The following is a 26,705-nucleotide window of genomic DNA, read 5'->3' on the forward strand; positions in this document are numbered from 1 at the left end:
TGCTGATGAACTTCCCTCATGGAGTCTATATGCAGCAGTAAACAAGGACCTCAAACAGGCTGCATTCCCAGTGAGCAGAGCTATTCTAGGAAGTGGGGTGATAGACCAGACATTCACATCAAGCTTCACTCAGTAATCAGTGAAGACAGTGTTCCAAGAGGTCTTGTCTGCTGATCTTCAGGGATCCATTTATCTAAATTAAATTGGTTCATTCTATCCTATTGCATCCTCAAGTGGAAGAGCTACTTTAATGCCTTGCTGTACAGTAACATAGCTGGTTATTGTAAATCTGTGCCAGTGCTCAGCATATGAGAGCTTGTAAATGATCTGACTAGATGTGACACTTTCATACCAAAATTTGCATATTTACAGAAATTACAAAGGTTTCAAGTTTTCACAGCATGTTTTTAGCCCCTCGTGTCTTCATGGTATATTTTGTAATATTAGTACAATAATTAGACTTGGATTATGAAAAATCATGACATTTAAATTTTGGGAGAGTAGTTTCAAGTTTCATCCTTTAAACTTTATAAAAATTATGTGTTAAAAATAGACCCTTTATGTAAGACTTTTTTGTAATTCACTTATAAGTGGTCTTCAAAATGTTTTTCTGCATTTGGGTGTATTTTGTTTTTTTCTGGGCAGCAAATAATTTACAATTCTTTCTTTTCTTAAGCTTTGAAAACAATGTAATAGCACCACAGACTTCCCTAAGCACATACTGCCTCAAGTATACCATTATATAAAGAAAAGGGGGAACAAATTAACATCTTGAATATTCCTTACCATTGGTGTCTGCCCTCCAAAGTAAAATCCTTTTTCAGAAGGAAAAATGGTGAAGTCTTTCTATGCAAATTAGCAGGTAGCATTTTTTGAAATTCTAAAAGAATTCACTCACATTCTTGATAGGGTTAAAAAGAAAAAAAAAAGGGGGAAACCCTGCTATATTGTTTTTTAATATGTAAGTTTTCCCTAGTGCAATAGCAGCAATACATAATTCTGCAGGAATACATAATTTATTCTTTTCTGTTGGTGGATATGAAAGAATACATGCACAGCTTGCTTTAAAAATTTGTTTATTGGGATGGTTGGAAATATGTATTCTAAAACCCAACACATTAAAAAGTTATCATGGGAGGAGAAAGGAAAGGAGAAGAAATCTTTTGTTTTCTTTCTCTGAACCTCCACACATATGTTCCAGCACACACCAAGTTTTAGGGACTCCTCCCCACACTAGTCTCAAAACATCTCAAGCCCTTTACCTCAGTGTGATATTTTGGGAATCAATACAAACTTGGAGACACCACTGTGACTGCTAGGCATTTTCTGTATAATTTAGGCATTTGTGTCTTTCTTTTGCTGCACACTTGCAACATACCTCCGTGTTTACAAAACAGGAGCTGTGCTACAAGTTCTCACTACTTGATTTACAAAGTACCAGCAGCCACATAAATTTGTGGTAGTCAGAAAGGAGCCTGTGAGTAGCTCTGGAGAAACTCATCCTTCCAGGCCAGTTAGCAAACAGGACACTGCTGAGGATTCAGGCAGCTGAGGCAGATGCTCAGGTGATGAAGTACACAAAGGAGGCTGCAGCTTTCTACATGGGAATCCTTCCAGCAAGGGAAGGGATAAGACAAGAACAAGAGAAAGGAAAGAAAACCTGCTTTCTGTCACTGAAAAAAATAGTGAGTGGGTTCTAGAAAGCTCTTGTAATGGCAAGGGGATTTAACCTGGAAGTCTGAAGTTTCTTTTTCTCCATAAATCTCTTTATTTCCTGTGCTGCCTAGTGGCTTTGACAGATGAATCCAAGTGAGTGTTGTTGCAGCACCAGCAGACACAGATCTGCCTGCTGTATTGCTCTGCAGGTCATCAGTTTCACAGCAGAGCTGACAGACATCGCAGCCAGGGAAAGCTACTGACCTTGGGAGCAGGAAGAAAAGTACACCATGGAGAGAGAGCTGAGCTAAGGCACTGGAGCAAATCTGGAGGAGGTAAATGGTCCCATGGAAGTCTGTCACTCTGCTGTCAGCTGTATACATCCTGAACCCCTGCAGTGGGCTGCTGCAGGTGAATGCAAATCAAAGCTCAAAGAGCACAGTGTCATCATTTTTAAATACTCTGTGATGCTTTTTTCTGCTGTCAAGGAATCTCAGAAGAAAACATCTTAAGGGACCAATATAAATATTGTTGCTGAAATCTTTGCTTTGTTAACATATATACATAGTTCAAGGCACTATATGTATATTGAAAATTGAAATTTGTGTGTCAAATTTCACACTAATTAAAATCTGAATACTCCTATTAAAATTTTGAAGGTTTTCAAGCCACATAGCTTGTCACTTCTCTAACACCCACTTTGATTTCTTGCTCCACAATGGGTTTAACCCAGGATTTAATCAACTAAGTCCGGGTTTTCTGTCTTCCATATTTGTCTGTTGTCTTCCCATTTTTCCAGTATTGTCAGATGCTCTTTTTATTTCCTGCCTATTTTTCTTGGTAATTTGCTGAACAGCACAAAGGGATAAAAGAGACCTTGATAGCTCCTCCCAAGGACTGTCCTGTGCTTGTGACTGACCAGCAGCTCCCACCTCTTTCTGCACTGGTGAATTCCTAACCAGATGTCAAAATAAGCAGTGAGGGACATGGAGCCTGGGGAAGGGAGAACACCAATTACAGGGATATGATGAAGCCTTGAGTAAGCTTGTGGCTACTGTAACACCTCCGCAAATCCTTCTACTACTAAAGAAAAGGGCTACGTTCACTTTATAAGTGGGGAACTCTCATGTGACACAGCATGAAAGACATAAAACTTGATAGCAGCAGATGGAAAAGTGAGAATCACTGCATAGTACATGTGACTAAAAGGCAGACAGAATAGCATCTAGTGCAGAACAAGCAAGTATAGTGAAAGAGTGAGACTAGTGGAAATACAGGATTTCAGAAAAGGTGCCTTCCTCAAGCATGGGAACACTAGCTGCTTCTGTAAAAAGAGGAGATAATGAAGGTAAAGCTTTGTTTTGAGGTGGGGATTAATAAAAGGGAGATGGACAGAGGCTACAATATTTATGTGAAAAACAGTGCCTGAAACACAGAAACAGCAAAAACTGAGTAACAGGAAAGAAAAGACTTATTTGTCTTCTTTATTTTCACCTAACATCTAGGAGCACAGAGGGAACAAACTTTCATGGCAAGAAGACTGGCATGATAACTTAAGGGAACCTTGGTAATTTTGGAAATTGTGTAAGATTCCATAATTTCAAACTACATAACTTGAATAATATTTTATTACAATTTGTAGCAAATATTTGGGTGGGAATAGTAGATTCCATCCTAAAGCTACGGTTTGAAATGTTCATGGCAACAGAACCATCCAGGGAATGATTAAAATATCTGCCTAAAGTGAAAATTAATAATCTGTATGGCCCTGGTAGAAACATAGCAATTAAGTAGAAAAACATACTAAAGAAATTGCGGACAAACCTGGAAGAAGTCAAGAGCAAGTGTGTTTGCTTTTAATTATATAGATAATTGTTAAACTACATCCCCAAACTGAGTTGGCAACCTGGAAGGTACTTACGCAAAACTATCATAACAAGTTCATTCTTTTCAAAGATGATTTATGCTCTTATCATATGCAGAAGTGTTACTGCACCCATGGCATAGCACCATTCCCAGTACCAGTGAGCATAAACAGTAAACAATGGGAAGATCTTGTCAGCAGTAAAGTTAATCAAGAGATTGACAGAGGTTAAAGAATGCATGGAAAGGAATCTCTCCTATGTCATGCTGAATCTTCCCTTGTACCTTATCAGGTACTAATTATAACTCTACGCAAACTGATAGGTAAAGACCTGCCTGTGAGAATCAAACACATAGAGAAATGCTTGACATGACACAGACATCATTATAGAAATGCTAAGGAATAAAAGCATCACAAATCTGAACCTGTTATATGGTGAGCAGATGGCCACCCACAGCATAGGTAAGAAATCAACACCTCAAGCTGCCATGGACTGCAGGTCACTTAAAGCAGCTACAGACTTGGGGTGAGAGTGGAGCAGAGGAAACCAAGGACAGCTGCAGAGTAGTAGTAGAGTGTCACATACTGACATACAAATCTTGGGCAAACTCTTGAAAACCTTCAGTTAACAACTAAGGAAGTCAGAAGTGATAAATGTGTTGTTTGGAAGTAGCAGCAATGCAAAGGAGCAGAGAAATAGCAACGTGGAAGCAAGAACCTTGCCAACAGCACAGTGCTCTAAGATTCAAGGATTTAACTGCTGTTGATACGAATGCCAGCATGATTGTACAGAGTAGACACTCTCTTCCTTACACAAGCAAGCATTCATGACAACTAGAGGACCAAAAGTATCAGGAGCTGGCTATGACTTTAGCAGAAGTAGCCTGTGGAAGTAGAGATGCGTTAGCAATGGGTAAGCGCCCAGTCTGGCCGCTATCTGTTAAGGGTAAATATTCCTTTCGTTCTACAGTCATGAGCTTCATGGATTTTGTAATGTGAGCAGAGTGTGGTACCACTACAGTCCCCACCCCTGCCTCTCTTATTGGAAGCATCTTGGTTTTGATCAAGCCTATCCACAGATAGTGCTTGGATTAAGCTTCTCTCACTATTCAAATCCGTCCAGAAAGACCCTAAGCCAGTTTCTGCCTCATGCCACCTTCCATTCCTATCCTTCTCAGTTTTACAATGTTAACCAAATACTTTCCCCCTGCCACACTAATCTCTTGATATTGTTTATTATACTTTTATTTTTTTAGTGGTGGCTGAGGAACGGAGGGCTGGAATACACAGAGATCCTGTTAGTCACAAGTCAGTCAGTTAATGAGAAGTCAGAATACCTCAGAAGTAAGTGAGACTAAAATCAACATGATTACCAAAAAAACTGTTTTCAGGAGGAATTTGAAAATGTAAAATGCCTTGGAAGTACAGGATGCAAGTCTTCATTTTGCAGTGAAGAATGTCAATTCTGTCACTTCAAAGACTAGAGACATTTCCAAAACATTTTTAGAAAAGCTGTTCTCACACTAAAACAATTTTCCTAATACCTTCATTCATTTTCAGCCTATAGCAGCACATGCACTATAAATGAAAGTTGTGTGCATTTATTTGATTAAATGCTGCTGTTTCTGTAGATTAAAATTTGCCAGAATGGTATGTATTATTTGCAGAAAAAAAGTAGTTCAAGAACATTAGAGCTTGTATGATACTAGAATTACACTTGCAAATCTTTTTACGCTAAGTTAGCTACAAATACTTCTGCTGGCCCTATGATTTTTTTCTTTAATTTTTGCTGAAATTTGTTCATAATCTGTGCAGTTCACATAACCCCCAAATGACATCTGACTTTTTACACAAATGGCTTTAAGCATAGGGAAACTTACTTAGAAATTACAGTGCTAATGCATGCAGTAAAGCTCTCTGTGTTCTCAAGAGTCTTCTTAGTGTTCTCTTTGTGGGGAATGTCATGGATTTTAACCATTTTCCTTTCCAGCAATATGTATTTCCCCCCTGTGAGGAAAGTGTTTTCTCAGCTTTCTAAAGTATGTCATGTGTCTAAGTCAGCTGCAGCCATGATAGATGAGTAAGCAGATAGATGTAGTGTGAAATGGGATTCTCACATGTTTTTCAAGTGCATACCCATAAAAACAATACTCTTTAAAAAGATAACAGGTTTCCTGATGAGTTTTACAGTTTGCTTTTTATAAAATGTTCCTGAAGACTGTAGAGTGCTCTTAATCACAATTTTAGCAGAGCTCCTTAAAAACCACATGCAGGCATCTCAAACTTTTCAATAATGCATTACTGTCAGGCTTAATGTTTTGTTACTGAGCAGTAATGACTGATTCAGAAGTACAAATGCATATCTGCTTGATGATGTACAGATTTAAGCAGGGCTTCCTCAGGATACTAAGTTTGCCATAAAATAATAAAAGGAAATCTTAGACATCCTTTATGAGCATAGAAGCTGTCTGTCAAAGTAATAAGAAGAATATTACTGTACACAAGGCAAGGATTTTATAATGTTCAGCCAAACTGTAATTTCAGTTTAAATGAATATTCACGTGGCAGTTTTCTATCCTAATAAAACATTTAATGTCTGAACACTTTCTGCCAGTTGTCCACAAAATTCCTTTTTCTTCTTGTTCCATCAAGTGGACAGAAAGTCCACTTTATGGCTTGCTCTGAAAGACTTTAACATCTCCAGAGAAGAAGACCTGACAAGAGAAAGATGTCTGTATGGTAAAGGTGTACATGTATTGAAACACTTCACTGATTTACAGTAACCAACAGAAGAGCAAGATGTTTTCCTGTAGACACTCAAGTTTTCAGTTCCCCAAAGTAAAATGTAGTGGGTGCAATAACCTGTTCCCTGAGCCAACAAGTATTCAAACCCTGCAGTTTCAATATTTACTACCGAAAGGTGGTCTGCCACTTACACAGGAACAGAATGGAGACCATGTGGTGTCTTGGGCACTTCAAGCTACTTAAGAGAAATAAAGTCCCTTCATGATTCTGCCACTTTGGTAATAGTATGGGACATCAAACTTAAAAGCATGGTTCATACAGCTTGATGTGGGCAGCCAAGCTTTTAAAAGCTATAATATATGCATACCTTTTATTGGCCTGTATAACACATGAACATGGGACAGGTATGCAATATGAAGGTCTAGTTACAAATACAAAGTCTGTTTTGATTCAGACTTTTTTTACTCTTTACAAATTTTTAGAACTTGAACATGATGCAAAATACAGTTTTTGAAGAACCCAAAAAACCAAATCTGTTAAAATTCAGAAATCAGATTCTGACATGATTTCCGTTAACCAGACTAGTTTTCAAAAATTGCCTTTTGCATTGATCTTTCTTTCCAAAACACAAAATCTTAAAAATGCAAACATTTCAAACATTCCATGCTGCTGCAATTGATTGGAATAGGCTATACTTAAATCAATTAAGGTGCAATTAATGTTCCATTGTTGCCAATAGCTTCTAATTGTACTGTAATAGACTACAGATACATTGGAATAAGTAAATGGAGCCTAAGGTAACTCAATTACACTTTTTCTGGTAGACTTATTCTTCTCTATTACTTTACATTAATTTATTTGTGAAATACTGAATGGCTTTCAGGACTCAGTGGCAAAAGAGAGAATGTGCCTGTGTCAAAGTTTCTCTTGGGCAGAGTGACCAGTATGAATGCTATTATTCTGCGAAGACTAAGTGGTCAGGAGCACTTAAAAGCATGCCCATGTCTGTGCTGTTTTGATTTAGCTACTCACTCAGCACTGCAGGGGGTATATGGAAATCTTAATAGCTCAGAGACATCTGAAAAAATCTCACAATCTGTCTTCATTTAGACTGTGGTACCCTGAGGATACTTCTCTAGATGAATGAAGACAACACAAATAAAAGTGTTATGTTAGGGCTATCTTTACATTGCAAGAGCAGCACACGCATCTGTGAGGTTATTTAATTGGCAGGTGCATTGGGGCTGTGTTGCACTGTTCTGGTATGCTAGTAAGTCTGTCCTTAAAATAACTATGGCTTTAAAACAGATAGCGTATCACAGGTGTTAGAAGTAACATATTACAACATGCTGTGAGGGTTTTTACTTAGTGTTTGGAGTTAGAAATCTGTCTTATATACTAGAAATTCAATAAGGCACCTAACTCCTCTGAAAAAAAAAAAAACATTGTGTTTTAGGGATATTGCTGTCACTCTCCTATTGACTGTTTTAGAAAACTAAAACCCGAGCCCATCCAAATCCGTAAAGATCACTCCAATTATGCCCAAACAACTCAAAAAAAAAAATCAAGGAAGTGTTAATGTAACTCTGTTATAAATGTTGAGGTTTTCCAAATATGTAGAAAATCTAAAATGATAGTTGGAAGTCTTGAATCCACAGTACACAAAGCCTTCCTTGGCATACATTTATTTCTTACAATGAAGCCTGAATGGGGTCTTAAATGAATAATGTTTACCTTAATGCTTAGCATTTGAAGGCTTTCAAACTAATCCCTGAATTTAAAAACAACTCTTGTTAGAAAACCGTGCACCAAGTGAATGCCAGTTAAGACAGTGAAAACATGAAGTATGGTTAAGAGATCAACAGTCACATCTGGGGCTGTTACAAGGTTCGAATTTATGGAAGTTACACAGTTGAGGTTTTGCTCCTTTATTGGAAAAGTTAAAGCAAAGCAATGAAGAAGAGCTGCTATGATAGATGTATCCCCCCCCCTAAAAAAAAACAGTATTTTAAGGGGTAAGTTTCTTGCCTGCAGAGCAAAACACCCTCAGTATCCTTAAATCATTGACTGCACCTTTCTGATGCAAGGTGATTGTTCTTGCCTATTGCAGAAGTTTGAAAAAAAAGACAGATTTCTCTACCTGGTTGTGCTCTGATTCTCTCCTGAAAGTTAAAGCCATTACATGTCCTACCTGCACAAAAACCAAAATGCCCCTTCTCTGATGTGTAAACTGGTAGTGTGCGTTCATCCACACCTTATAGGATATCTCTCTTTCAAAACAGCCATTAGGGAATGGCTCTAGAAGATTCAATAAAAAAAATCTTAATCCCTAATGGAGTTTTTTACAACTCTGTAGGGCATGAGCTTCCCCAGAGAATTGCCTCAGTCCTGAGAGGGGGACTGAAATGCTTACAGGAGGGTAATGTGCAAGGGAGAGCTCCCAGATGAGCAGAGGGGGCTGGATGGAACAGTGCCAAGAGTTCAGATAGTTTGCAGGGCTGTTACAACAGGCTTTGGGGGAGGGAGTGAGGATGGAGGGGAGGGAAGCTTGCTTATACCTCATCAGAGGATAGGCATCAGTGGGGCCACTGAAACGACTGAAGTGATGCAGCCTGTGTTTTGTGCTATGTCCAATATCTTGGAAATTTGCAGGGAAAATACTGTAAAACCTTAGCACAAGTCCTGCAAGAAGTGCAACTGTTCAGAAGTTACCTCCTTTTCAATTTCTGGAGGCACCCTGTGGAATTTGAAATAACTGTGGTTTGTATTTGACAGGTGTAACTGTAATAAACCGAATGATTCTTCCATCAGCTATTCCTTTTTGAGTTCTCTTCCCAAGGTACTGCTCTGTGCACAAGGGGATTTCTGTAATAATTACCCCTGAGTGCCCAGTGGAATAAGTGGTAATTACACTGCCTAAATGTAGAAATAGATCCTCATGCCATTGGTTCCAAAACTGACAGGAAGCCTTACCCCAATTTTTTAAGGGTTTTTCAGTTTTCATATTCCTCTATCACTGCAAGACTGAAGATACACGCAGCATTGCACAGAATTTCTTGCTCTGCAGCTTACCTGAACTACCTGTCTTGTAACTTGTTTAATAAACAGTTGCTGTACCCTAGGGTTCTTTTCCTCAGCTGCAGAGTAGCAACAGCAGATGTTCTGCAAAATTAAATCCTTTGTGATTATGGGATTGCTCAGAGGGCCATCATACCTACCCACCCCCAAGAGAATGAGTCAGTCAAGCAAATGAGAATTCTATTCCTCTTTCCTATCAGCACAAATGGAAATCGTAACACTGTTAGTAAACCATGCCACCAAATGGAGACAAAGAGAAAGATGCAAAACTGTCAGGAGAAACTTACACCTGTGTTGGGATAGTGTGAGAGATCATATAGAATGGCAAGGGGAAAAAATATTTCGCTGGACAAAGGCCCACCACCTGGTATTTTAACCGAGGTAGATGGTCTGAAGAATAATGACAATGTTACAGAGCTAAAAGGGAAGCTGTGTAGACAGTATGTGCAATTTGCACGACTGTCCTAGAAGGTCTACTCAGTATCAGTTCACAATATCCTACTCCTTCACAGTCATGAACTTTCACACTTAATTACAGAAAAATAATTTATCTCATCAGACTGACTTGCTGAATTAAAGATTCTAAATCTCTTTTTTGGGCCAAAGCACCAAATATAAACCTTCCATCTACAGTGCAGTCTCTAAATTTAGCCAAGAATTAAGATATTCCTGCTTCTGCATCCTGAATAATCTAATGGAATCAATTATGGTTTTGCGTAGATGGCATCTGGTATTTACAAATACAACACAAAACATGAAGTCCAACCAAAATAAGCATGAAACTAAAGTTTCCACCCATCCTACTTCATCCTCAGTAAACATATTATTGTTTTGCATCACACTGAGTGGATTTTTCATATTTCTTACAGATTTCAGCTTAGAAGCTCTCCGAGAGCTTACAATCCTAATGCAAGCAGAAAAAAAGGGGCTTTTTTTTTGTTCAAATACAGCCTAAATAGATAAATATAACTGTACCTGCAATCAAGGACTCTTCCAAATGCTGCACAGTCAGGAAGGGTATGGCTTATGTCCCTCACTGAACTCCAGACCAGAGTCAGAGCATAGCAAAGCAAGAAGTCTCCTTCTAAGTACTCGCTAGCCTGCGGCCTCTGAGCAGCCTTGGAGGAGACAATGTACCCTGAAATGTTCTACAGTGAAGACCCATGTTTCTCTCAGCCCCTACTGCTATGGTGTACAGCCAGACCTGCAAGCCTCCGAAACAGGGTTGGGTTTTTTTCTCTCCCCTCTGGGTTAATTTTAAATCACATGTATTCTTTTATCCAGTTCAAGTACCTGCACAAATGCTGCTGCCAGCACAGAGAAGGGAACAACTCAGTTGAGGGAATGAGTGACTGTGAGCTTTTGCAGGAGAAAAGGGAGAGAGACATTTATTTCAGTGGCGGCAGCAGCTTGTGCTGAGTTACAATTATTGTGAAACTACAGCAAAGTCACAGACTCTCATCATTGTGTCTGAATAGATTAGTGCAACAGATTCTAGCCATAGTACATTTCACAGATGTATCTAAACTTATGTAAGAAATACGTGACTTTAGGTTCATAGGTGGAATACATGGGGTGTTTTCATTCTGAGGTTACAACCCTACAAATACCTAAATATGGGTAATTTCAGTGGTTTCTGAAACTAATACATTTTGTGGGTTTATACAAATGTTTCTAGAATGTCTGTTTTGCTTATAAGAAACAAATGTTCCCTGTGAAAATATCTGGCTTTAATACCTTTAACCACAGCTATTGAAATTGCTGAAGCAAGTACTGATCGCAGCATGACACAGCCATCTATGAAATAATTTAACTGTATCATGTGCAGTCAGCAGAAGTTCAGAACTGTAGTTTGGAGGTAATGACTCCATGCTATAATTCACTGTCTGAGCTACATATTATGCTGTAACACTTTCTCTTTCTTTCCCATCTATCATAAAAACAGGGGCAGTTTTTCAATCATGTCAAAGTATCTCTCGCTAAAAACACATGCTCACATTTGCTAAAAAAAAAAAAAATATAATATTTTTGTGGTATTTTTAGTATGTCATTTTAATCTTCACAAGTTCAGCAACGATAAGACATATGAAGTAATATCAATATCATAAGCAGATGCCCTCACCACAGGTAGTTAAAAGGTTCTTCATTGTTTACTTTGACCAGACACTTCAGAAATTACTTGATTCTACTCCGTGACAGTGTAAATGGAAGTTAGCTATGCAAGAGGATGTAATAACCACCAACCTGAGTTTTGCAGCATGAGTTGAGTTCTGAAGCTTAGCATCCTTGTTACATGTTGTTGTGTGCAAACTGGCTATAAGGATACAGCAGAAGAACTTCAGGAGTTTTAGCAACCATGTAAATGCAGACTCCCGCAGCTGCTGCTTGAATGCATGTAGATGGAGCAGCGCATCTCTGTGTTGTCTGTGCATGATGCATCCATGTTACGAATCAACCAGAGCCTGCCATTCCTCAGCACTCCTGGCTGCAGCAGGATGCCCTGGGAGTGTGGACCATGGCACATACTGCTCACACCAGGCCATCTTCTACCTGCTTCTGTTTTAACCTGGACTTCTCCCCACAGTAATCTGTACTTTTTCAAAGGCAAAATTTATTCTAATTTATATATGCATGTAATAGCCGTTAGTCTGGGAAACGTGTCACACAAAGATGTGAACCTTCCTAATATAACATAGCAATAAATATTTTCACCTTTTTTAAAAACTGGGCAATGCATGGAATATTACTTCCAGCTGCATATTGCAAGTCACTGGAAAGACAAATATCTTGGCCTAACAAAAAATAGGAAAGACTGGCAATGACCATAGAAAATCTTCTGGGACCAAAATAGTCCCAAAGTTGGAAAAGTATTTTGGAAATACCGATTTAATATTCATTTTATTTACGGAGAATAGCTCCTAAGTAGCAAACCTCCCAGTTATAACACAGTAATCTTTATTTTAAACAGACAACTACTAGTTCCTGCGATATGATATCACTTATATCAATTTCATTGGTCCAGCATTGACCAGAGAAATCAAAAAGTGAAAAAGCTCAGTTTCCAGCTCATGTTTAAAGTGAAGAACCATCCCACTGTATTTTTATTACAATGGAAAGAGTTGTGATAGTGCTGTGGTAAGGAGCAACTCAGTCTCTACCAAGTGCTACACAAGCTGTGTAGTTTGCTGTTCAGAAGGGTAATAAACAGTCCTTTTATTCCAGCCAAAGTGATAAGAATAGACATGATTCAATGGCACATTTTAGTGTGTCACTAAAATGTGATCTTCTGCAAACTGCTTTTAACACAATAGGACTATTACTTGACCAGCATATTTGATTGTCACGTGCTTTTGTTGCCATGGGCTGTGAGAATCAGTAGAATCAGAATTGCTGTAGAAATGTGAATGTACTTTATGACGGTCTGTAGTAATTCTGTACATCTCTTATGTCTGTGTTCTTATAGCCACTTGGGCACTGAAGTAGCTGAAATGAGAAAGAGGCAGCAGTCACAAAATGAAGGAACATCAGCTGTGTCTCAAGCACCTGGAAACCAAAGGCCCAACAACACATGTTGCTTTTGTTGGTGCTGTTGCTGCAGCTGTTCATGGTATGTTCTGTAGTCTATTTGGTTCCATATCCACCACAGGTAAACGATGAGAATGGAAAGTGCCAAGCACTGGGAACACGCAAACGTGTGGGAGAGGATTTCTGTCAAGAGGCACAGTTTAACATTTCACTTAAGAATTTGATTAAACAGTTCCCTGATTTGGTTGGACATCTTGTGAGGGGGAAGAGGAGAGAGTAGTAAATTCCAGCTATATTTACCATACTTAAACTGTAACTAAATGAGGAAATTTCAGTTGTAAAACTAGTATGTGTGAATGATAGACTTGATACTGAATGCTTTATAATTTGCATTCAAAACATTATTTTTTCCTGCTTGTAGTTTTGATATTGTAGTTCTCTACATTCAGGAGTGTAAAAGGAAGATAGATAGTCATAAATGGGAATATAGAATATGTGATAACCTGTTTTACTACTTAGCTGTCAAATAACATATATACTGTAAATCTGAAAACACAAGCCTTACATTCCACTTTATCTTTTAATTGGTGTGGCATAATTTTAGTGGAAAAAAGGCTCAAAAATTGCCACTGCTTATCTCTTCCTAAACAAAGAGTTCACCTGGAAATTTAAAGAATTAAAGCCAATTTCAGAAATAGATTTAAATTCTCAGTGTCTTGAGATGCACCAGGTCTTTATTTCTTCTTGTCATGAACACAGTGTTGAAATACACAGTAATATGCAGTACTATTTGGAGCCTGTGCACCCTGTTACATACATAGATCAGTCTTTTTGGAGTGACTATTCCTCTGTGTATCTGTGTTATTTTCACTTGAATGAGCCATCTGTCACCAATCTAGAACCTGAGGCTATTTGCTATCAGTGTATTTTAAAATACATACCAGCATGTATGCACCAGGCATCAAATGGGACAGCTTTTCCCAAGATGCCACATCCTGGAGGCAGTACCAGGGTGGACCTGCCTTGGCTGTTACTTCTGGTTTCACCTGGAGGCAGAAGATATTTGGAGCAAGGATGAGTGAGAGCTCATTCTTTTCCAAAGTTATTTTGCAGTGTGTTAAATCCATACAGCAAAGAGTTGGAAGTGTATTAAATGGGAAGAGAAGGAAGGATGTTTTGCCACTGTTACCTCTGCTTTTGTGACAAGAGCACAATGTAAGGTTAGCTATACTGTTACAGAGCAGAGATTCATTTAGCTCAGTACCTTATTTCAGGAACTGACCTGTAGTGGATGCCACAAAGAAAGATTCAAAAAAGTGGACATGCACCTCCTCAGCCTACCCACAGCAAAACTCCTCGCAACTTCTGGCAATCTGCAGTTTAGGGACTTCCTGGCCCAGAGCTTATTTCTGTGTGTTTTATAGCCCTTGATGGAATTTTCTTTCATTAATTTGTCAAACCACTTTCTGAAGTGACTTCCTGAACTCATCTAAACTTCTGGCATCCCAAGTTTCCTGTAGCAATAAATTCTACAAGAGATCTGTGAGCTCTGTAAACTACTGCTCCCTTTTATTTGGTTTAGCTTACTAGATGTTGATTTAATTTGATGCTTCCTTGTTCTTATGACTGTGAAGAACAGTGAGTAATTGTTCCAAAGATGATGATGACTTTGCAGAGCTCTCTCAAATCCCCCTTCAGCTGTCTTCTCTTCCATAGTCTTCTCTATTTTAATATAGAAAATGCCCCAGACCATGGTTTATCCTTATCTCTCTTCTATCTATCCACCTATGTTGTGTCTTTTTATGTACCTCTCCTATTCTGTTGTCTCCTGTCTGAGATGTGTGACTAGATCTGTTGCAGTAGTCAAGACACAGGTGTACCATTTTTTGTGTTTGGTTTTTCATTATTAATTCCTAGCTTTCTGCTTATTTTTTAACAGCCCCTGAGATTATGTCTTCATAGGATTATCCATCATGACTACAATATTTCTTTACTGAATGGAAATAAAGCCCATCATTGTGCATGTACAGCTAGGATTGGCTTTGCCTTGCATACTGGAACATGAGTGCCCATTAAAGTAACAGCCTAATTTCTAAAACGTAAAGACAACTGATTTTATTTTTTAAGCAATATAGCTATAGCTCAAGAAGTCTTATTTGACAACTATATTTTGAAGCTTTCATAAGCTTTGTGATTCTTGGAGACCCCACTGTCTTTATATGAAGTATCATTATATATTTGAACAGCTTATGCATCTAAATTACAGCAATTATTGATTTAGTAGTTGGTTTTGCTATAAATAATCTGACTTTCAGGGGTCTTTGGGGGTTGAGGGCTTTGTTTTTGTAAAATAGATTAGACTGAGCATGGAGAAATCCTGTCAATGTGAAGTAGTTTTCAGGATAAAGTCAAAGAATGGGTTAAAGGGGATAGTGACATCGCTTATGTTTTTTTAGATCAAAAAGGAGGAATGCATAAATCTTTTCAAGCTCTTTCTTCTGTGATTCCATCGTGGAAACTCCATAAGAGGAGAGATGGGACAAAACTTTGAAAAAGATGATATGAAACGTTTCAGAATCTCAGCTAAAATGGAGTCATTTGTTTTGGGGCCAAATTTGTTTGGTAAATATGAGCTGTCCAGGTAGAGCACAGATTACTGTTCTTGCCTCAGTTGTGTACCCTTAAAAACTCCACAAAAACTGTTTAAAAAAAAATATGTAACTTAGCTAGTCACTCATTATATAGGGGGTTCTAGGTAGGTAATTCTCTAGGTAACAGGAAAGCTGAATCGAACATTCTAACAGGTTCTCTGGACTGAGTGCAGTTACAGGCTTTCCCTAGTTCCACAGGTCTTTGTATTTAAGTAACATGAATTTCTCAAGAGATACCTGGCTGGAAATGTTTCTGGATTCATTAATAGTGATGAAAATGCTTTAGCTGTCAATATCAAGATTAGGAGACTTTTCTTTTGTTTCCCCCCAGCCTGTGTGACTGAGGGCAGCTCTTACATCACAAATCTCTTAGTGCCTCAACTTCCTCACCATTCATAGAAGTTAAATGGGGCGGCTTTTAATGAGCTTTCACTTTTATCTATTTGAAGAGTTGGTTCAATAGTTCGTATATCCAAACAAATCATTAGAATTCTAAAAATATCTTTTGTGAATCATGTGATGTTTGTTTTCTTCTGTTCCACCCTGTGTTACAATCAGAATATGCATTAAGTCTTCTGTTTGCATAACATTATAGGCAAATACTCACACCTTTGTTTGGGGAAGTAGTACCTTGCCTAATAGAGAATTGTTAACAGCAAAAAGTTAGATTAAAAAATTATTCAATACATCTTCTTATAAACTTTTTTTTCCACTAATAATTCCTTCTTAAGGGTAACAAATATTTGCAGTACTTCTCCATTGCTGTGGGATAGCTCTGATAGGCAGCTCAGCCCCACATAGCTGCTTGCTCACTCCTGCCCATTGGGATGGGAAGAGAATCAGAAGGATGAAAGTGATAAAACTCATGGGTTGAGACACAGACAATTTAGCAGGTAAAGCAAAGCTGTGTACACAAGTAAAGCAAACCAAGGAATTAATTCACTGCTTCCCATTGTCAGGGAAGTGTTCAGCAGGGCTCCATCATGAATAATGGTTATTTAGGAAGACAGACACTACAGTGAACCTCCCTCCTTCCTCCTTCTTCCCCAGCTTCTATTGCTAAACACGATGTCATATGGTGTGAACTATCCCTTTGGTCAGTTGGGGTCAGCTGTCCTGGCTGCATACCCTCCCAGCCTCTTGAGCGCACCCACCCTGCTTGCTGGCAGGGCACAGTGAGAGAGAAATCATTGATACTGTGCAAATGCTGTTCAGCAACAGCTAAAACATTCATGTGTTATCAACACTGTTTTGGTCACAAATCCAAAACATAGCACCATATGGGCTGCTATGAAAAAAATTAACTCCATCGCAACCAGATCTGGTACCTCTAGTAGCACTGGAAATTGTCAGGACAGTAAATTGCTTAGTTCACAAGGCCAAAGCAGGGCTGATTACCCAGGTTTGCTCAGATTGGAAAAGGTGGAAATAAATAGGCTCCTTAGCTTCGCCATTTTATTGTAATAGGCATGGTCAGGATGTTGCCAAACTAGCTTAAGCTGTGAACTGGTGCCTGACCACCGGTAATGAAGGAAGCAGTCCTCCTTAATGGAGAAAATAAAGTGCTTCTAAAGTTCACAACAGGAAAAGCTTGTCCACTTACTGCAGAGCCAGATGATATAACCCTCTGGAGATATTCTATAGGACCTTTCTCTCTCCGTTGACCAAATACAGACCTTAGGCACTTACCTCAGGAAGACTGCCTCATTAAAGCACCTAACAGAGAAGTGCCAGTCAGGTACTTAAGGTGCTGGACTGAATCTCACCCTGTGTTTTAAACTCCCACAACATATAATTCTCACAAAGAAGAGAAGAAAGAGCTTCCTTACTAGGTGTAAATGCAATGACTCAGGTAGCCCAAGGGTTGCCACATTTGCAGTAAAACTCCTAACATGACAGTCTACAATTTCCTCAGTTACACTGTGTCCAGAGAAAGTATCTAGTGCTATGGCCTTACAGTTTTGAGCTCAGCTTGGCAAGGTAAGAGTAGGCACCTGCTATTTCCCCTCCCCAACCTTATTAGCAATCCATTACTCCAGCTTCCTGACCAGACATGAAGTCAGTCGTTCTCTTGCAAACACTTGTAAATCACATTCTTCAAAAAGCCTCTCGAGCACAAGGAGGTTAGCTATTCTGCCAATTTTATTTTGCTCTTGTCTCCCACCCAGAGCTGGAGTCATATATTTTTATCCTCTCTTCCTTTCATAAGGTGCTCAGTGAGTTTTAAAGCTGTGGGACAAATTATGCCTGCTAATCCCTCTCCTTTTACCATACACAGAAGGCTCAGAAGACATCTAACATCTGCCCTGCGAGAGATTTTGCAGTACAGGAGTCTGGGGAGCATGAAAAGGCTTCCAGGGGATAAGTGAAGATGATCACACCACTTCACTTGGTTCTGTAGCTCAATTCAAACATGTGAGCTGGAAGGCCTTTACCTTTACTGCTGAAGTCTCCTGTGGAAGAGGGAAAGGGACTCATGGCCGGCAGCTCTGAGCTATGCCCTCTACAAAAGCCATGCCTGCCATTTGATTTCTTGTGAGACTTCCATAATTAGTTTCCCACACCATAAATTAATGCAAGAAATTACAGCCACGTTCTGAAATACATGGAAAATAAAACCCTTATCATTCCCATAGAATCACAGAAGCAGCTAGGTTGGAAAAGACATTTCAGGTCATCAATTCCAACCATTACCCCAGGACTGCCAGGACCACCACTCAACCATGTCACTGAGGACCTCATCTACATAGAGTTTGAATGTTTTCAGGAATTGTGATTCCATCCCTTCCCTGGGCAGCCTGTTCCATCCCTTCCCTGGGCAGCCTGTTCCAATACCTGAGCACCCTCTCTGTGAAGAAAATTTTCCTAGTATCCAGCCTAACCCCCCCATGGCCTTCAGTAAAGTTTCCCAGTGAATTCTGCCAACCAGCATCCTAAACAGGCCAAAGTCAGCTCTCCAAAAGTCTAAGGTGGAGCTTTTGCTGACTTTCCTTACTTCTCTAAGGACTGAAAATTCAATCACTTTGTCATTACTTTGCCCAAGACAGCCTCCAACCATCACATCGCCCACCAGTCTTCTGTTCACGAGCAGCAAATCTAGCCAGGCATCTTCCCTAGTTGGCTCACTAACGAGCTGGGTTAGGAAGCTACCTTCCACACCCTCCAAAAACCTCCTGAATTGTTTCTTCTCTGCTTTATTGTACTTCCAGCAGACATCTGATAGGTTGAAGTCTCCCACAAGAGCAATGGCTAGTAATTTCCATGCCTATGGAACTTTTATACTATGGGCAGACAAGAGGTGGGCCGGTACAAAAATGCTTGCCCAGGCTCCTGGATTTTGTTAAAGTTTTGGCAAGAAAAAAAAAAATAATATTTGAAACAAAACACATATTTTGAAAAATAGTTTTGGCCTTCAATTTTATTTTATTTCACCAACCTCATTTTTTAATTCTTCTTTTCCTCCCTTAACACAGAGGGCAACACATCTGAAAGAGATGTACTGAGCTCTCTGCATTTTACCTTTCTCAACATTACACCTGAGAAAAGCAAATATGGAAAATTGCATTAGGAATTGCTGTACTTTAGTGCAGGATATACAAGTGCAGGCTACTGTACTGTATTTTAATGAAATAGAAGGTGGTATTTTTAAAAATAGCTAATGGGAAAAGATGTTCCATTCTTTTTTATCCTCTAAAACATCACAGGACTTCCTTCCGTTTTTATCATCTGCTATTGCAGAGGTCAGAGATGAAAACATTCCCTTTCTTTCCTGGAGAATAATTTATTCTGAGGGATAGCAGCCTTAGCTAGCACAGGAACTTGTGCTTTATGCATCTATGGGACAGCATCATCTGTATCATCCCAGTGCAATGGGCAGCACTGGTGCTTTCTTAGGGAAGCCGTACCAGTTTTATTGACAGGTAGAATTTAAAGCTGTGTAAAATCCATTCTGTGGCCTGTCACAGAAGCTACTGAATGTAATATACTAGAAAATCAGTCTTAAATCACCTTGTCTTTAAGTCCACATATCCACAGTGCTGAGGCCTTGAGAGAGAGCTGCTTGGCAGATATTTCTGTTGTCACAGGAATGCATTGTGCGGTGAGTGTGGAGTAAGGATTTAAACACTTAGTCCTCAGAAATGGGCCTCTCAAGGTTCCCTGAGCTACTTCAAGTAAGAAATTTAAATTCTCAGCATTTGGAAAAACAAGCAGAAGACACTCTAAAAATAGATCACCTGTCAAGTATTTTTTCCTACTTTTGTACGTAATGTTAACAGTACTTATTAAATAACACCCAAGCAAAGCATTTCTTTTCCCTTCAAAGGACAAGATAGGAATGATATCTAAAGTTTAAATTAAAAAAAAATCAGGGGAGGGAATAATGTCTTCCTAACGGGTAGGATATTTAATGGCTTATTCTGCTTTATAATTTAGACAGAACAAACGATTTTGCTGGAGTTTTATGAATGTTTAGGTCCTCAGGGCAGGCTGGGGACAGGTGGCTCTGTGCATGCTTGTTTACACTACTCTCCCAGGGCATCACAGCCTGATTTGCCAACCTCTGGGCTTGTGCCCGTCTGTGACACTGGGCCAGATTGCCAGCATTAGCCTAATAATTCCTGTAAGCCTGCTTTCTCCTTGAGCCAGAACACAAATATACCTCAGATGTAACTCAATATACAGCTTATCCCAGAGCTCCAGAGATGGCAAGTAAAGGCAGCTTTGTCCACTTCCTTCACCTCCCTCTGAAGCAGATGTGAAACACTACTGTCTGAAAGAGGGGAGCATATTTATTCTATATAAACGATGCCACAAGGTGCGAAGGTATGCTAGAGGAAGTTTATGTTATACTAACTTCAGCAAGTTACTTCTCCTTCATTTTTTATGCATCTACTTCTAAAGAGTAAGACGCAAATGCAGGAAATTAAAATGTTACCAGCAAGCCAAAAGGCGCATAGAAATAAAATTTACAAAAAGCAAAATTTAATGTGAAAACAACTAAATAAATCTTAAAGTTAACCTGTTAAATCTCATGAGAACCTGCCCTGGTCACTGTGGAGCCCTGTTCTAAATTAATCAAATACATCTCATCTTGTCAAAAAGCAGCCCAGAAATACGTATTTCCAAGCTCATCCACCACCCTTTATCTCCCACCTTTCTCTTTCTCAGCTCCCTGCCAAATACCTCCAAAACTGTGAAAGCACAAGGTCTTGCACAGCCTTGGAGCAGGGTCAAGAACTGTGAGCCACCACCTCCCATAGCAGCAGTGGGTTTCCACAGGTCGCAGAAGCAGCTTTGGTGCAGGTCATTGCTTTGTAGGACATGCAAAGTAAACCAAAACCACCCAGTTCTCTAGGAGAAAGCTCTAAGATACACACTGCATTTATCTCAGCAAGTGTCTGCAAATGGATGGTCACTAAGGCACTGCTGGCCTGCAACATCATGGTGGAAGCACAAGATACTATGCAGACATTCAGCATGTATAAATCACTTTAAATTAATTTTTAGCCAAGAACTGTGCTTTGAGTAAACTTTTAATACTGTAAATGGACTTGACATGTAAACTTATAAACATTTCAATTTTCAAAGATGTGAGGTAAATGTGTTCTTCCCCATAATAAAATAGATGTTTAATGTGAAGAGTAGAGCTCCTTATGCAGTTGGTCTGTTAAATTTGATCACAAGCCAGTGGTAGAACCCTCTTTAACATCAAAACCAGCCCTGTGCTCTCTGGAGCTTTCCTAGTAACAGGATTTTATTCTTAGTATTTTAAACTTTGAAAGTTAATTTCATTTTGGGAAAGAGATGAAGGTTCCTAGTTTACTGACATTGTTACCCATTGTTACCCACTACCATCAGGTAGTGAATGGGTAGAACATAAACATAATATCTTAGCAAATTAGTGTTTGTGAAGCTTCACAAACCAAATACATAGATTCCTGTATGTATACTATAGTAAAGATAAGAAAACCTTTCAGAAAATAGTCCTATCTCAAGCAAACAATTCTGTAAAGAAAATTGGAATTAAAAAAAAAAAACACCACCAGAACTGCAATCCTCCTAAATTGAAGAATAAATACATGCTCAGAGGGGATTTGGGATTATGCAAGGCTCATTCTAATTCAACCACACATAAGATGCTGATAGTAGCTCCTTAGAAGGAGACAGAAGACTAAATCTAGTTAACTTTAGAAAATGATCTTGATTCTGCCATGGCACAGCACACAGTGTATTCAGGGACAGCTGCTCTTGAGGAGACTAGAGGGAGGGAAAGCAATAGCAGAATCACCTCCACTGGAGTAAAGCAGCTTGATGTCTCCTCAGAGGCTGTTTAAGAGATTGATTGCTTCAGAGCATCAGCATCTTGGCTCTTCCTTTCCACTCATGCCTGCTCCCCACCTGCCCCTGCCAAAATACTGTTCAGCGTGGTGTCTGCAGAGCGGTGGCTGGAGGAAGATTCATAATGTCATGACAGATTTTCTGTCACCAACACACAGCTTGACTGTTGCTGTGGAAAAAAAAAAGGAAAAAAAAAAAAGGAAAAACAGGAGTGCTGAGGATGCCTGAGTCCAGTTTACTCTGGGATTTTCAGTTGTTAGAAATTTGGAGCCTTTGAAATCTCCCCCGATAGGGTTTGGGCTGATCTACTGTTTCTTTATTGTGGATTTTATAATTATGTATTTATACAAAGATGCTTTAACTAAGGAGTCTCTGGAAAATGACAGAAGTGAAGAAATGTGTGAAAGGTCAGAATAGGTCTCTGATCAAAATATAAGCTGAAGTAAGGCTTGTTGAAAAATAGTGTCATTTTAAAGGTGCCAAGGTGTCCTTGCAAATCCTCTGAACTTTATTCATTGTGGACTGAAAAAAAACTTAAATATTTAACAGGTAAAAAACAACAACCAAAAAATCTTTTCCAGATTAATCACACCTGCTCTGCCTGTACTAGTAAAATAAGCAGGGCTAGGGTCTAATATGGGCTCAAGCAAGCAGCTGAACAATTAAACTGTTAGCAAGCGTTAACTCCCCAGCAGAGTTTTGATCAGTGCAAAGTGCACAGTCTCAGGCAATGATGCGTCACTGAAACCCTGTTTTGGGCATGGGCTTTATGGACTCAGGCTGCATGGTGCCAGTCAGCACCAGGGCCAGTGAACTCTCGCAGACCAATTTATCTCTGCAAGAATAAATGCAGTCTGCAGTTCCAAGCCATAAGAGGAAAAAAGGAAGAAAAAAAAGGCTACTTAAAGCAGCAAAATTCCCATCTTATGCAGTTGTTTTGTTTTGGTTTTTTTTAACCACGTATCATTCCAAATCTGTTTAAAATGACAGTTAAAACAGCAATAAATATCTAGCACTTTTAAGAGAAAAAATGAGAGAATGTATCATGGAAATGAGTCTTTACCCCTAATAGGTAACAGTTACAAGGTGGTGATCCTCTCACTAGAAAAGTCAGTCAGACATTCATTATGTGAGACAGAAAGGCAAAGGAGATGCGAATCTTACCTATCACCCTTTATAATTCCATAGCGCATATATTTGTCTACATGGCAACTCTGGCTCTCCTGAAGTAGCTGATCAAGGGCCTCATATCAGCAGATGCTGAACAGCCATTATGGAGCACTGGATATCTTCAGTTCCTGTTGACATCCAAGTTGAAAATGTTTCCCACCTAAGGGTGTTGTTTAACAGAAAATCTGGAAACCAGCAGCTAACATCCATCAAAAGAGACAACTGTAACATATACAGGCTGGCACGGTGGTTCTCAGTCTCGTTGAACAGGTGTTAAGTAGAAGATCCCCCATACTATTTGACTGTAATGTAGATAAGCATAAACTAGTTTGGTCCAGGCTAATTTCAACAAATATGGTGTTCATAAATCGTGTATTATACTTTACAAAGCCCTCTTTAATTAAAGAACTTCACAACCCGTTATGAAAAGAAAAAATGTTCCCAGGCGTCTCTTCCTATTTGGAAACAACAACTAAATCTATGGAATCAAAGGAGTGACCCCAGTCAGGCTCAATTCTTTACAGTTGCTGCTATTTTCATCTCTGCAAACGAAGAACAATAAAAGAAAGGCAATACAGAAAATGAGGCCAAGGAACATTTACTGTTAGGCTAGCTTCCTAGTGGATTGGAAGGTATTTATTCATCCAGCTACCTTTGCAAAGAATACAATTTCTATTTCTGTGAACACTAGACTACTGTCACTTTTAATTGTCTCATATATATGAAGGAATTGCTTGCAAAATAGCTGTAGCCAGGAGTAAGGACACTGCAGATTGTCTAGTAATTAGATGCATCCATTGTGCAAGATGGAATATAAATGTTAATATTATTCTGAAAGAACAAATGAAGTTGACAGCCAGACTAGTGATCTGTTGGGTGACCTGACAAGCAAAATATACCCTTGCGTTGAATCTTGCCTAAAGCAGAAACCAGCTCTACAATAACGAAACAAAGCTAGAGTAACTCCATTAGGAATCATTGGCAAGCAAACTTTATCAAGCTGTAGATTTCTTACCTATACAAAAATTGCATCCCACATCTGAGAGCAAAAATTTATCCTAGACAGGATTAAAAGTTTCCAAAAGTTGAAATAGCTCCTGGTGTGGCCATCATTATAAAGAGCAATGCAATCTCTTTAAAATAGAATCCAACAGGGATTTTCTTACAGATTTTCAGGGGAAAAAAAAAATCAGAGAAAAAGGAGAGTTTAGGAAAGTCATTGCTTTAAATGACTAGTCCTTTCCTCTCTTACAGTTATAACTTTTCCTCAGTGCTAGTCTGTTTGAGGGAGGTACTGTCCTTTATTTCCAAAGTTCAAGTACAGTGCATGCTGGTAGTTCCCATCTGCTTTTGGATGCCTGCTGAGCTGCAATATCTGTAGCTAGGTAGTTTAGATCAGTCACACAAAAGCAGAGGAAAGCAAGTTCAGCAAGGACAACCATTAAGAGAACCAGTCTCCTTTACATACCTTTCAGCCTGCATTGACCTTGACAGCATTTAATTCCTACACTCTGAATTCATCCTGAAGTGTAAATATTACATTCTTTAGGTAGCTTCCCCAATATTCTTCAAGTGCAGTCCTTCTTTAACTGTGATTGCAGTAAATATGTTAGTTGTGGCACTGGTGGCCACACCTGGAGTACTGTGCCCAGTTTCAGGAGATCTGGACATACTGGAGAAATTCTAGCAAATAGGACTACTAAAATGAGTAGAAACACCTCTCCTATAAGGAAAGGCTGAAAAAGCTGGAACTGTTCCACCTGGAGAAGGCTCAGGAAGATCTTACCAATATGTACAAATACCTGAATAGAGGGTGTAAAGAAGACAGAGCCGGGCTCTTTTCAGTGGTGCCCTGGGACAGGACCAGAGTCAGTGGGAATAAGCTGAAACACAGGACATTCCCTCTGAACATCAGGAAACACTTTTTTACTGTGAGGGTGATCGAGCACTGCACAGGTTGTCCAAAGATGTTGTGGAGTCTCCTTCCTTAGAGATGTTCAGAAGCCATCTGGACATGGTTCTAGGCAACCTGCTTGAGCAGGGAAGGTGGGCAGGATGACCTCGAGAGCTCTGTTCTTTCCAGCCTCAACTGTTCTGTGATTCTGTATTTCTGTGATTCGGTGCTCAACTTGGCAAAGACTAAACTCAGATTCTAAATGTTTGCAAAATATTTCAGGACGTACTGTGAGTATCTTAGGAGAATGTCCCTTTTGTCGGGGGGTTTCCAGCAGGTTAGTTTTTCCACTATCAATCTGCTTCTGAACATTTTCTAAAAGAAGAAAGGATCTGTATAAAAATCACATCAAAGATCATATTGCAAATAGCAATCTATGATGGAAGATGCATTGACACGTGGATCTTTGATTCCACAAGGCTTTGCTTTCAAGCTCTGCATGGGGTCCAAAAGGAAAATGCAGAGTTTGGACAAATTTGAAAGCTTTTCTGCCAAATGTATACTGAATTCAACTTTTATGAAAAATACAGCAGGAGAATATAACTCATGGCTTTAAAAAGAGTCTGTAGTCCAACTGTCCCTTGTGAGCAGAAAAGGTTACCAGACTTTAGATCTATTCCATTTTAAATTGTTAAATATACAGGAAAGGGAACAGAGTGGAACACTGCCGATATGCTGAAACCTTTTAAGGTACTTGCTTTACTGAGCACATCCCTCTATGACTTACTTTTGCTTAGCATTCATATTGCAGTAAGGATGATTTACCTGCACAGTGGCATGTGGGATGCAATTTAATAACCTTATATAATGATCTTACATAAGCTCCAAATTCTTGGCCAAGATTTCCCATTAACAGAGATGATTATACTCTTAAGCACTAGATCACTTGGGTTCAATTCTGCTTTTACTCAAGCTGAGGAGTAAGACAAAATAAATAAGACTATCAGGACAAAGCTAAATATCTTTAACTGATTAGATCTTAATAGCCTGAGATGCTTCAAATATCTTAAACCTTAATTTCCACCAATCTCCTTTTTCTTTAAGGGTTTATAGTTGAATCTGTAATGGCATTGACCAAGTATGCTGAATCCAGTGCAGTAGTAAAAAAGCACTGCAATTGAAAAGCTGTAAGAAATTCAGCCTGCCCTCTTCTACCTTCAAAGTGTGGCCGAAACATACAACCTCAGATGAACTGAGAAGTTTCTTATTTTTCATGGGGAAGTTCACAACTCTGAACAATGATCAGCTGGCTTTATCATAAACCTTTGAGAAAACAAATTCACAGACATTAGTCCAGACTTTCACAAGGAAGAAAGGTAGGACCCTGTTCATCTCTTATATTTTCAAGAGTATTTCCTTCTAAACTCTCAAATATCTCACAATGATAAAAGCTATTCCTTCACACAGAAAAGTCTAAATAGCACTGCAAGAGGAACACTGCAGAACAAAGACAGAATTGTCAACCAATTTCTTTAGTCACCCCTGGACTGTTATAGCTGCTGGATTTCCTGATGAATCTCTTTTCTTGTAATCAGCTTATGGGTAAAAACATCTACTATGACAGAATATAATTTTTCTAGAGAGCTTTTTAAAGTTAAGCACAGTATTTGATTAAAAACTATTATTTTATTATATTAACTAGATTTACTTACAAGACTAGTTAGAATAAGAGTTACTAACAATGAATGAAACAAAGACAACTAATTATTTCATTTTAAAATGT

At 39.0% G+C, this 26,705-nt stretch overlaps 1 protein-coding gene across 2 annotated transcripts in view; it reads left to right on the forward strand.

Moving 5' to 3' along the window:
* The window catches only part of RGS17 (regulator of G protein signaling 17), a 73,926-nt gene that overhangs the window by 30,781 nt on the left and 16,440 nt on the right, over window positions 1-26,705 (forward strand). For both annotated transcript variants that reach the window (XM_005150074.3, XM_031049807.2), the window contains exon 2: window positions 12,807-12,950. In XM_005150074.3, coding sequence (XP_005150131.1) covers window positions 12,832-12,950 — 119 coding nt within the window. In that variant the 5' untranslated portion in view covers window positions 12,807-12,831. The remainder of the gene's footprint in view (window positions 1-12,806; window positions 12,951-26,705) is intronic.

The sequence above is a fragment of the Melopsittacus undulatus genome, chromosome 3, assembly GCF_012275295.1.
Source record: "Melopsittacus undulatus isolate bMelUnd1 chromosome 3, bMelUnd1.mat.Z, whole genome shotgun sequence".
Taxonomy (NCBI): domain Eukaryota; kingdom Metazoa; phylum Chordata; class Aves; order Psittaciformes; family Psittaculidae; genus Melopsittacus; species Melopsittacus undulatus.